The sequence below is a fragment of the Ranitomeya variabilis genome, chromosome 3 (assembly GCF_051348905.1).
Source record: "Ranitomeya variabilis isolate aRanVar5 chromosome 3, aRanVar5.hap1, whole genome shotgun sequence".
Lineage (NCBI taxonomy): Eukaryota > Metazoa > Chordata > Amphibia > Anura > Dendrobatidae > Ranitomeya > Ranitomeya variabilis.
Genome location: NC_135234.1, coordinates 767307882 through 767320054, shown reverse-complemented (window position 1 = coordinate 767320054; position 12173 = coordinate 767307882). Strand labels below are relative to the sequence as shown.

The following is a 12173-nucleotide window of genomic DNA, read 5'->3' as shown; positions in this document are numbered from 1 at the left end:
TTGATGTTAGAGGGGGCAACACACAGTAATAAGAAATGGGGTATGTGAACTTTTGGTCAGGGTCATTTACATGTTTTGCGTTGTCATCATGATTTAAAAAGAGAAACCACAGTCTCACAGTAAATGGCTTCACCCAACCACTGACCATGAGTGGAGGAAAAGTTTTGGTGTTATCATTCATATTCTCTGAAAAAAGGCCAAGAAATCAAAAATTCTGCTGGTGTGTAAACTTCTGAGCACAACTGTATCACTGGTTTCACATTCCTGCATTCAGGTATTCGCCTTTTTCCATCCTTCCAGGGCCGTCACCTATCTCGTACTGTGACGGACCGACTGTTTCCATATGCTTCAAGATGAAGCATCTGATGCCGCAGCCTGGGACCACCATACTAGGCAAGGACCACATTAAGGCTGTGTCTCTTGATGAATCTCATTCGCTGAGAGAACTTTGCCTATCAGGACGTGAGAGCTCGTCCTTAAGCTGGTTCTTTTCTGCTTACAACGTGACCAGTAGTTTCCATCTCCAGAGACAGGGAAGGATCTTCTCTTCAGAGCCTTCCCTTCAGACGAGCGGTTGTTACTACTCCCTTGTAGACGTTATCACGCCTATTTCACCTGTGTGTGGAATTTTACCATGGAAAGACCTTGGCGCCCATGGAGAAGAGTCTTCGGTCCTTCTAGTGATATTGTCTCTTCGGTGTCCATCTCCCTGCCTCTTCTGCGTGTTCACCAAATTCAATTGACATTGAAACAACTCTTGCCTTTCATTGCAAGGAACACGATGGTCCATCCCCAGATCGTACCCTAGTTTCTCCCCCCTTGGGTGAAGCAAATCTGACCGGGAGGAGCCAATACCTTTGCCTATCGGTGGTAGGCTGTGTCCATAGATACTTTTACTCAGTTTGCAGAGCTGTATACAAGGAGCTTACAGCCCAGGGACACTTTTAAAGACCAAGAATCTTCCCTTCGACCAACCCTTCGAAGTTCAGGGTCCATCTTATCTGCACGAGCCGTGACTTATATCCAGAGCGGAACACTAAACAAGACAGTCTGGTGTTCTTTGAACTGAACTCAATGTTCCTTTTCTCAGTCCTGCTCATCTCATGGGCCCTTCTTCATCCTCCAGATTTCTCAGCCCCTTAGTTTGCGTCAGGACACAGAGGCAGCAGACTATAGGGCCACTGGGTCTCTCCAACCAGGGTGTTTAACTAAATCATAGCAAGGTGTCCACCGTTTTCCCACCAGGGCAGCACGGTGGGTCAGTGGACAGCACTGCAGCCTTGCAGCGCTGGGGTTCTGGATTCAATTCCACCAAGGACAACATCTGCAAGGAGTTTGTATGTTCTCTCCGGGTTTGCGTGGGTACCTCCGGGTTCCTCTCACATTCCAAAGACATACTGATAGGGAATTTAGATTGTGAGCCCCATCGGGGACAGCGATGATGTGTGCAAACTGTAAAGTGCTGCGGAATATGTTAGCGCTATATAAAAATAAAGATTATTATTATATGTCTGGTTGCAAAGGGTCCTGAGCCTGGTTGCACTCCTTCCTTGTAAAGCCGTTACCTCCCTTCCTTCTCTAGGCATATCATACTTTTTTCCTCCCATCGTCTATTTTCAATCAGGATCTTGCCAGGAACCGAGTGAGGTAAAGACCTTTTCCACTTAGGATCACAACAGTGGGAGTTTCATGGGCTGTTGGGTCACTTCGTCTTCAGTCCACACCTTCTCCTAGTGCTACACGGTTCTCGTCTATTCTTTAGCGATCACAAATCTGGATTAGGGACGTCCCTCCTGCAGCAGTGGACCAACCTTACATTTTTGAGTACCTGTCTCTTCCCACACTAAGGACTGTTTTATGATGTCCTATGGTTTACGGTGTCCCCCAATGAAGCAATAGAGAAAAGAAGATTTTGGGTACTTTCCGTAAAATCTTTTTCTCTGAGCCTTCATTGGGGGACACGACACCCGCTCCCTGTTTGAGCCATTGGAGGTTAAATTTAGGGTAATCTACTTTAACCCCTTTCCCACAGTTTTCTCCCATACTGGTTGGTTCTCTCCCAGCTGGTGGCTATATACTGCTGGGGAGGAGTAAGCTTGATTCTGCATAGTGTCAGCAGCTTACACTCATGGTTTCCTGTGTCCCCAAAAGAAGGTTCCGAGAAACAGATTTTACGGCAAGTATCCAAAATCTTTCTTTGTACACAGTCGCTACGGGAGCTGAAAACAGCAAATCGTTGTTGGTGTCAGGTGTCCACCAACTCCAAGGATAAATCAGCAATACGAGTTGTGGACAATCCAAGGTTTTTTTTTTTTTTTTTAAAGAATTTTTTTCTCAATTGTATTTAACAACGAAATTAAAAAAGAAAAACAAAACAAAACAGGTTTCCTGAGGTTTCGCACTCAAGGCTCCCAGTTCTCATTATTCCCAGCAGGTCTTACGTTCTTATAGTAGTCCACAAAGCTGATCTCGCTTCCGTCTGCCTTCTTGAAGGTGGACGCAGGAGTCATGTTCCAGGCGATCTCATCTATACGGTAGGTTTTATTGTTGTACCTGCACAAAAAGCAGCGTTGATCAGTGAAATAAAAAATTCAGTACAGAGTAAGTGATCAAACAAATCACAATTTCACGCTCTTTAGGAGAAATTAAAAAAAAATAAAAAATTGTATATAAAATATTAAAAATATTCTAAAAAAAAAAAAAATTCTAATATGATCATGTTTTCCTAGGTCAAAAATACAGAATTTAAAAAAATAAAATAAGATCATATTTAGTATCATCACACCAGTAACAAAAAGAGGAATAAAAAAAAAAAATGATTTAAAGGGCCACTGTCACCCCCCTGCAGCCGTTATAAACTAAAAGAGCCACCTTGTGCAGCAGTAATGCTGCGTTTTAACAAGGTGGCTCTTTTAGTTTTAGGTTCAAGTATACCCCAAATAAAGCGTTTTTATACTTAGCCACAATTCCTGTCTCTAGCCAGGTAGGCGGGTCCTCACTCCCCAGCTTGACCAGCTCCTCTGCCGTCACTCCAATCTTGCTGCGCTTTCGGCGCCACCCCCTCAGCGCTGTTATCGGTTCAAAACCGGTGCCTGCCCAGTGTACTGCTGTGCTGCGCAGACGCAGTAAGCTCTGGCCGTCTGACGGTCCAGCCAGGCTTGCACACTGCGCGGGCATTGCGGCCAGCCACCTTTGGAATCCCCGCCCCGCACTGTGAATAATGCATAACACATAGTGCGGGGCTGGGATTCCAAAGGTGGGTGGCCGCAATGCCCGCGCAGGCGCAGTGTGCAAGCCTGGCTGGAACGTCAGACGGCCAGAGCTTACTGCGTCTGCGCAGCACAGCAGTACACTGGGCAGGCGCCAGTTTTGAACCGATAACAGCGCTGAGGGGGTGGCGCCGAAAGCGCAGGAAGATTGGAGTGACGGCAGAGGAGCTGGTCAAGCTGGGGAGTGAGGACCCGCCTACCTGGCTAGAGACAGGAATTGTGGCTAAGTATAAAAACGCTTTATTTGGGGTATACTTGAACCTAAAATTAAAAGAGCCACCTTGTTAGAATGCAGCATTACTGCTGCACAAGGTGGCTCTTTTAGTTTATAACGGCTGGAGGGGGTGACAGTGGCCCTTTAACGCTGTAAAGTAAAAGAAAATAATGGCAGAACTGCTGATTTTTAGTAGATCCAAGTTTCCTAAAAATACAATATGTGAAGAAACCATTGTATGTACCTCAAAGTGGCATTGACAAAAACTACAGCTCGCCACACAAAAAAGGAGATTTTTTGTGTACTCACCGTAAAATCTTTTTCTCCGAGCCAATCATTGGGGGACACAGGACCATGGGTGTTATGCTGCTTGCCACTAGGAGGACACTAAGTAAACACAAAGAGTTAACTCCTCCTCTGCAGTATACACCCCTTGACTGGCCAGAAACGACTCAGTTTGGTAGTAAAGCAGTAGGAGTAAAACCAAGACATGTAAACTATGTCCAAAACTAAAGGAACAAAATACCAACAACAACCAGCCAAAAGGCTAACAGGGCGGGTGCTGTGTCCCCCAATGATTGGCTCGGAGAAAAAGATTTTACGGTGAGTACACAAAAAATCTCCTTTTCTCCTACGCCTCATTGGGGGACACAGGACCATGGGACGTCCTAAAGCAGTCCCTGGGTGGGGAGCAATTGCACTGCTAAAAAACCCCATGTACCACTGGCTTACTGAGGTACCGCTGTCTGCAGAATACGCCTGCCGAGGGCAGCGTCTGCCGAAGCCTGGGTATGGATGTGATAGTGCTTCGTGAAGGTATGCAGACTGGACCAAGTCGCAGCTTTACAAAGCTATTGTGCAGACGCCTGGTGCCGAATTGCCCAAGAAGCGCCGACCGACCGAGTCAAATGCGCCGTAATCCCTGCTGGGACAGGGGTGTTCCTGACGCGATAAGATTCCTGAATGGTGGAACAAATCCATTTGGCAAGAGTGGCTTTCGAGGCAGGTAGAACTTTCCTGTGTCCTTCCGGAAGCACGAACAGGACATCCGACTTACGGAAGGGAGCCGTGCGAGAGATGTACCGCCGAATGGCTCTAACCACATCCAGAGTATGGAGAGCCTTCTCAATACGATGGGTTGGTGCCGGACAGAATGACGGCAAGACAATATCCTCATTTAGATGAAAGGAGACAACCTTCGGTAGGAAGGAAGGAGAGGTTCTCAGAACTACCTTGTCTGAGTGAAAAATCAAGAAGGGGGGTCGGCAAGAGAGAGCCGCCAACTCAGAAACCCTCCTGATTGACGTAATCGCCACGAGAAAGACCACCTTCCATGAAAGGAGGGTGAGAGAAATGTCCTGCAATGGTTCGAAAGGGGCCTCCTGAAGAACTCCGAGAACCAAGTTAAGATCCCATGACGCCAAAGGCATTCTATAGGGAGGAACCACTCGGGAGACTCCTTGGATGAACGTCTTAACGGACAGTTTGGAAGCGATCTTCCGTTGGAAAAGGACAGACAACGCGGACACCTGCCCCTTCAGCGAGCTTAGGGCAAGGCCTGAGTCTAGACCGGATTGGAGAAACTCCAGAATGGACGGAATGGAAAAGACCAAGGGAGAACGTCCATGGGTATGGCACCATGAAAAGAAGATGCGCCAGGTACGATGATAAATGCGCATGGATACGGGTTTCATAGCGCGAATCATGGTAGAAGAAAACCCCTGGAGAGAATCCGGCTTGGGCTAAAATCCAGGATTCAAACGGCCACGCTGTCAAAGACAGGGCCCCGGAGTTCTGGTGGTAAAACGGGCCCTGTGAGAGAAGGTCCGTGCGATCTGGAAGGCGCCAGGGGGTGTCGTTGACCATTTGGACGAGTTCCGCGTACCATGCTCGGCGCGGCCAGTCGGGCACGACGAGAATCACCGGTCTCCCCTCTGCTCTGATCTTCTTGATGACTCTCGGAAGCAGAGGAAGAGGCGGAAATATGTATGGCAGCTGGAACCGATGCCACGACAGGACCAGGGCATCTGCCCCGTCGGCGCAAGGATCGCGGGAACGAGCAATGAACTGGGGAACCTGGTTGTTGAACTTCGAGGCCATGAGATCCACATCCGGCGTCCCCCAGCGAAGGTAAATCTGCTGGAAGACTTCCGGATGGAGGGACCACTCGCCCGAGGCAAGACCTTGGCGACTGAGGAAGTCCGCTTCCCAATTCTCCACGCCCGGTATGTGGATTGCCGAAATGAGCGAGTGATTGGTCTCGACCCAGCGCAGGATGTGGGAGACTTCGAGCATGGCTGCCCTGCTGCGGGTTCCCCATTGTCGGTTGATGTACGCCACAGCCGTGGCGTTGTCGGATTGTATTCTGATGGGATGGCCTGCGAGAAGGTGGTGAAAGTTGCGTAAGGCAAGAGTGATTGCTCGAATTTCCAAGATATTGATTGGGAGACACGACTCCCTTGTGGACCAACGACCCTGTGCCGTGTGGTGATTAAAAACTGCGCCCCAACCCAAGAGGCTGGCATCGGTGGTTACCACTAACCAAAGCACAGGAAGAAAGGACTTCCCTTGGTTTAGGGAGGACTGTAACGTCTACCACCTGAGGGTCTGCCTGACTGGCGGGGGCAGGCGAAAACAACGGTCGAGGGAATTCGGGCTCCTGTCCCAGGCTAACAGGAGTGCCTGTTGCAAAGGGCGGAGATGGAACTGCGCAAATGGAACGGCTTCCATTGCCGCAACCATTTTTCCCATGATGCGCATAGTGAAGCGAATGGAGTGAGGGACTGGGCGGGAGAGCTTGCGCGCTTCCCTGTTGTAAGGATAAAACCTTCTCTGGAGTGAGAATGACCAACCCGCGGGAAGAGTCCAGAATCATGCCGAAGAAGCAGATTTGCTGAGCCGGCACTGGAGATGATTTCTCGAAGTTGATTTTCCAACCCAGGTGAGAAAGAGAATCCACGGTGATGCTGACAGACTCCTCGCAGGCGGACTGGGACGGACCTTTGATTAATAGGTCGTCTAGATAGGGTAGGACTACCACTCCCCGAGCGTGAAGAATGGCCATGACAGCCGCCATGACCTTTGTGAAGACTCTGGGGGCGGTGGCAAGTCCGAAGGGCAAGGCCACAAACTGGAAGTGTTCTCCTTGGACTGCGAAGCGCAGGAACTGCTGATGAGGAGGAAAAATTGGAATGTGTAGATAAGCATCCTTGATGTCTATGGATGCAAGGAACTCTCCTTTTTCCAGGGACGCGACAACAGAACGGAGCGAGTCCATCCTGAAGTGTAGGACCCGTACGAACTTGTTCAGCAGTTTGAGGTCCAGTATGGGCCGTAGAGTCCCGTCCTTCTTTGGGACCATGAAAAGGTTGGAGTAAAACCCCTTGAACCTTTGGTCTCGAGGGACCGGAGCGATGACCCCGTCCCTTTGAAGCGCCTGTATGGTCTGAAAGATGTGACGCCTTTGATTTGGGGGGAGAAGACTGGAAGAAACGCGGAGGGGGGGGATGGAAGAAAACTCGATTTTGTATCCGGAGGACACGAGCTCTCTGACCCACTGGTCGTGAACGACCGAGAGCCAATTTTGACGGAACGAAAGAAGGCGTCCGCCTACTCTGTCGGTGTCCGTCGGACACGCCAACGAGTCATTGTGTGGAAGGTTTAAAGGATGTGGACGGCTTAGGGGCAGACGGTCTCGGTTTCCAGGAACGGTTTGGTCTGTATGAGACCTGGGATGTTCTGTTGTCCCGTCGTCCCGAACCAGGGGAAGAGGAGGACCAACCGGAGTTGTTACGAAAGGACCGGAATCGAAACTGCTGTTGATTCCGAAAAGGCCGGTTTTTGCTGGGGAAGAAATTTACTCTTCCCTCCGGTAGCGTCAGAAATGATTTGGTCTAGTTTCTCCCCGAATAAACGACCCGCTTGGTAAGGTAGAGAAATCAGCGACTTCTTAGAAGCAGAATCTGCTCGCCAATAGCGGAGCCATAAGGCCCTCCTGATGGAATTGGCGTTTGCCGCTGCTTGCGCTGCGCAATTCGCCGCATCTATGGAAGCGTTAACCACGAAATCTCCGGCCTGAGCTATCTGGCTAGCTAGTCTGGCCGCCTCTGGGGGAAGAGTACTGCCGTGGACGGAAGAGGTTAACACCTCTGCCCAGGCCACCATAGCCTTAGCTACCCAGGTAGCTGCAAAGGATGGAAGAAGAGCTGCTCCTGAGACTTCAAAGACTGAGCGAGCCAAATAATCAATTTGATGGTCAGAGGGATTTTTGACTGATGAACCATCTGACAGGGATAAGACCGTTTTGGATGCGAGTCGCGATACGGCCGGATCCACAGAAGGAGAGAAAAGCAACTCCTTGACCAGATCCTTAGAGAAAGGATATTTAGCTTCCGTGGCTTTCTGAGCCGCGAAGCGCTTCTCAGGGTGCTCCCTGTGTTTTTGGATAAGGTTCTGAAACTCAGGGTGATTAGCAAATATCTTTTGGACGCGTTTAGTCCTTTTAAAAGATACCACGTGTTCCTGAGAGGAAGCAGATTCGTCGTCCACCATTAACGTTTTGTTGACTGCCTCAATAAGGGAGTCAAGTGTCTCCTGACTAACAGAGGAGTCTTGGGTTAAAGATTCCTCCGACTCATATACCGAGTCCCGTACGCTGCGACCCTCAGGGGAGGGAGAGCGAGAAGATCTTTGAAGGAGAGGAAAAATTAAACACAAATGAAAACTGCTCATCATTAAGCCTCAATTACATAAATTTGGTTCCAAAAGTGAAGGAACAGAATGTACCCAGGTGATCCGTTTCCTTCTAGAGGCGCCGGTGCCCACAGAGCGGCCGAGTACGAGGCACATGGCGGATCTTAGGCTTCTTTCACACTTCCGTTTTTACAATCTGAACAGGATCCGTCAAAATGTTGAAATTACGGATCCTGTGCAGATTGTATATAACGGGTGCACTGGGCCTGTTTTTCCTGACGGACCCGTCGAAGCTATGTGCACTTGTTGTGTATGAGTCTTCGCAGCGGTTTTCCGCTGCAAAAAACGCATACACAAAACCTAGGTTAAAAATTATTAAAAGTAATAATAATAATAATAATAAAAAATAAATAAATAAAATAAAAAAAAAAACGCAATACTCTTTACCTTCCGGCATCCCGCGCAGCGTTACGGATGCTCGCGATGCTCCCGGCAGCTGGCGTTCCCAATAATGCCTTGCGTGCAATGACCTCTACATAGGCAGCATCAATAGTAAAAAGAGAGAGCGAGAAAGAGAGAATTTCCCTGACTGGAAATTCTTCCACGCATGCTCAGTTTTCAAAAGACGGCACCGTCGCTGGATTCCTGCTTTTCACAGTCAGTGACGGATCCTGCACCCATAGGCTTTCATTATAGCCAACGCCGGACAGTGCAGGACCTGTCACTGAGCGATATTCCGACGTGCAGAAAAAACGTTCCTCTGAATGTTTTCTCCGCTCGACGGACAGCGATTTTCCGACGGATCCAGTGCACGACGGATGAAACGGATGGCCATCCATCACAATTTGTCACTAATACAAGTCTATGGGAAAAAACAGGATCCAGTAGAAAAATTAGCTGGATCCTGTTTTTTTTCAAAAATCAACGGATTTCAACAGGAGAGAAAAGACGGAAGTGTGAAAGAGGCCTTACTTGGTGAGGACGATCTGTCCGATCAGCTCCTTGCAGCAGGCGTCCTGGAACCTCTGAGGGCCACACGATGAGTACAGGCTGCTCATGATGTCGTGCACAGTCTCGTTCCTGAGGACTTTATGGCTGACATCAATGCTCAACATGATGCTGGACTCATACTGGAGGATGGAGGTGGAAAACCCCGGCCAGATGGAGAGTCTGATGGGAGAGAAGAAAGGACGGAGGGTGAAGATGGAGGAGAAAAGTAACAGCATCAGTGTTTACAGACACCTACAGGCAACAGCAGAAGGATTCTGTGCCTACATACATTACTTATCCTCCAGAGCTGCACTCTCTATTCTGCTGGTGCAGTCCCTGTGTACATACATTACATTACTGATCCTGAGTTACATCCTGTATTATATTCCAGAGCTGCACTCACTATTCTGCTGGTGCAGTCACTGTGTACATACATTACTGATCCTGAGTTACATCCTGTATTATACCCCAGAGCTGCACTCACTATTCTGCTGGTGCAGTCCCTGTGTACATACATTACATGCTCCCATGGGTACAGCATGGTCAGTCCCATGTAAACCCCGCTCTGCTGGTTACCGGTGGGCTCGGACTTCGGTGGCGTCGCTCGGGTTGTAGTAGTTGCGTCCTATCTGCTTCATGTCCATGATCTTCAGGAGTCTGGGGGGAGAGAACAGGCGCTGTCAGCTCTGCAGGTGGAGGACGTGTGTGATCCCAGCAGTGGGCGAGGGGATGTGGGATCCACTGGAAGATGTGACTGAGGTTTTATCATTTTGGGGAACAGACAACAAATAATTCAGGATTTTTCTTCTTTTTGCTTTACAAAGTAACGCAGGAAATGAATCACTTTAGATTTTCACAGATCGGACTTTCCTGGATGTGGCGATAACAAATAGGATTTTTTTAGTGTTCATCATTAATGACGGGAAAGGCGGTCAGATCAGAAGATTAGAGATTTTATGTTTTTTATATGTAGATTTCTATTGTGGCTTTGTGTTTAATATTCTTCATCCGAGACCAGAACTTGTCAGTATTGCCGTATAGAGCAAACGTCACGGCCTCCTATAAAGCCCAGAGGTGCGGACATGGCGTCTAGTGCCACCCTGCAGCCGTGTCACGGAGGGGCCGCTCTGCACCTGGAGGCCCCCCAGTCAGGAATGTGCAGCTCAAATGCAGGTCAGCGATTGTCTGCAGCATGTACGGTGTTAAACAGCGATCAGAGCAGAACGTTTTTAATGATACCACTTTTGTGCAGATCTGTTCTTTTGATCGCCCGTTTTTTGCATTTTAATGCAATGTCACGGCGACCAAAAAAAATGTAATTCTGGCGTTTCAAATTTTTTTCCTCGCTATGCCGTTTAGCGATCAGGTTAATGCTTTTTATTTTTATTCATAGATTGGTCGATTCTGAACGCGGCGATACCAAATGTGTAGGTTTGATTTTTTTTTATTGTTTTATTTTGGATGGGGCGAAAGGGGGGTGATTTAAACTTTTATTTTTTTTAAAAAACATTTTTTTTTTTTTTTTAAACTTTTGCCATGCTTCAATAGCCTCCATGGGAGGCTAAAAGCTGGCACCACTCGATCACCTCTGCTACATAGCAGCGATCATCAGATCTCTCCTATGTAGCTGAATTCCAGGCTTGCTATGAGAGCTGACCACAGGGGGGCACTCACAGCAGGCCGGCATCAGTAACCATAGAGGTCTCCAAGATCTCTATGGTTATTATGCAGAAGCATCGCTGACCCCCGATCATGTGACGGGGTCGGCGATGAGCGCATTTCCGGCCGCGCGGCCGGAAGCGGTAGTTAAATGCGATTTCACCCGCCGCTATTGCGCGCACATGTCAGCTGTACAAAACAGCTGACATGTCCCGGCTTTGATACGGGCTCAGCGCCAGAGCCCACATCAAAGCAGGGGACCAGACATGCGCCGTACTAGTACGGGGCATGTCGGGAAGGGGTATTCCCATCTCCAAGATCCTACACCAATATGGAGCAGAAGAAAAAATTATTATTAACCCTTTTCTGACCTCGGACAGGATAGTACGTCTGAGGTCAGATCCCCGGCTTTGATGCAAGGCTCCGGCGCTGCGCCCACCTCAAAGCCGCGACATTTCAGCTGTTTTGAACAGCTGACATGGGCGCGCAATAGCGGCGAGTGGAAAAACAATTCACCCGCCACTCTTAACTAGTTAAATGCCGCTGTCAAACGCTGACAGCGGCATTTAACTACCGCTTCCAGCTGCGCGGCCAGAAATGCGCTCATCGCCGACCCCGTCACATGATCGGGGGTCAGCGATGCGTCGGCATAGCAACCAGAGGTCTCCTTGAGACCTCTATGGTAACTGATGTTGGCTTGCTGTGAGCGCCCCCCTGTGGTCGGCGCTCATAGCAAGCCTGGAATTCAGCTACATAGGAGCGATCTGATGATCGCTGATATGTAGCAGAGCCGATCGTGTTGTGCCTGCTTCTAGCCTCCCATGGAGACTATTGAAGCATGGCAAAAGTAAAAAAAAAAAAAGTTTAAAAAAAAAATGAAATAATAATAATAATAAAAAAATAATATATTAAAGTTTAAATCACCCCCTTTCGCCCCATTCAAAATAAAACAAAAATAAAATCAAACCTACACATATTTGGTATCTCCGCGTTTAGAATCGCCCGATCAATAAATCAATAAAAAAAAGCATTAACCTGATCGCTAAACGGTGTAGCAAGAAAAAAAAATTTGAAACGCCAAAATTACTTTCTTTTGGTCGCAGCAACATTGCATTAAAATGCAATAACAGGCGATCAAAAGAACGTGTCTGCACCAAAATGGCATCACTAAAAACGTCAGCTCGGTGCGCAAAAAATAAGCCCTCACCCGACCCCAGATCATGAAAAATGGAGATGCTACAGATATCGGAAAATTGTGCAATTTTTTTGGGGGGGGTTTTTTAGCAAAGTTTGGAATTTTTTTTTCACCCAGACATGTTTGGTGTCTATGAACTCATAATGACCTGGAG

At 48.3% G+C, this 12173-nt stretch overlaps 1 protein-coding gene across 1 annotated transcript in view; it reads right to left on the bottom strand.

Moving 5' to 3' along the window:
* Window positions 1-12173, bottom strand: part of LOC143817402 (piwi-like protein 1) — a 128251-nt gene that overhangs the window by 95916 nt on the left and 20162 nt on the right. The window contains exons 7-9 of the mRNA XM_077298795.1: window positions 9742-9822; window positions 9148-9345; window positions 2442-2553 (exon numbers count right to left, since the gene is read on the bottom strand). Of these exons, the coding sequence (XP_077154910.1) occupies window positions 2442-2553; window positions 9148-9345; window positions 9742-9822 (391 nt within the window). The remainder of the gene's footprint in view (window positions 1-2441; window positions 2554-9147; window positions 9346-9741; window positions 9823-12173) is intronic.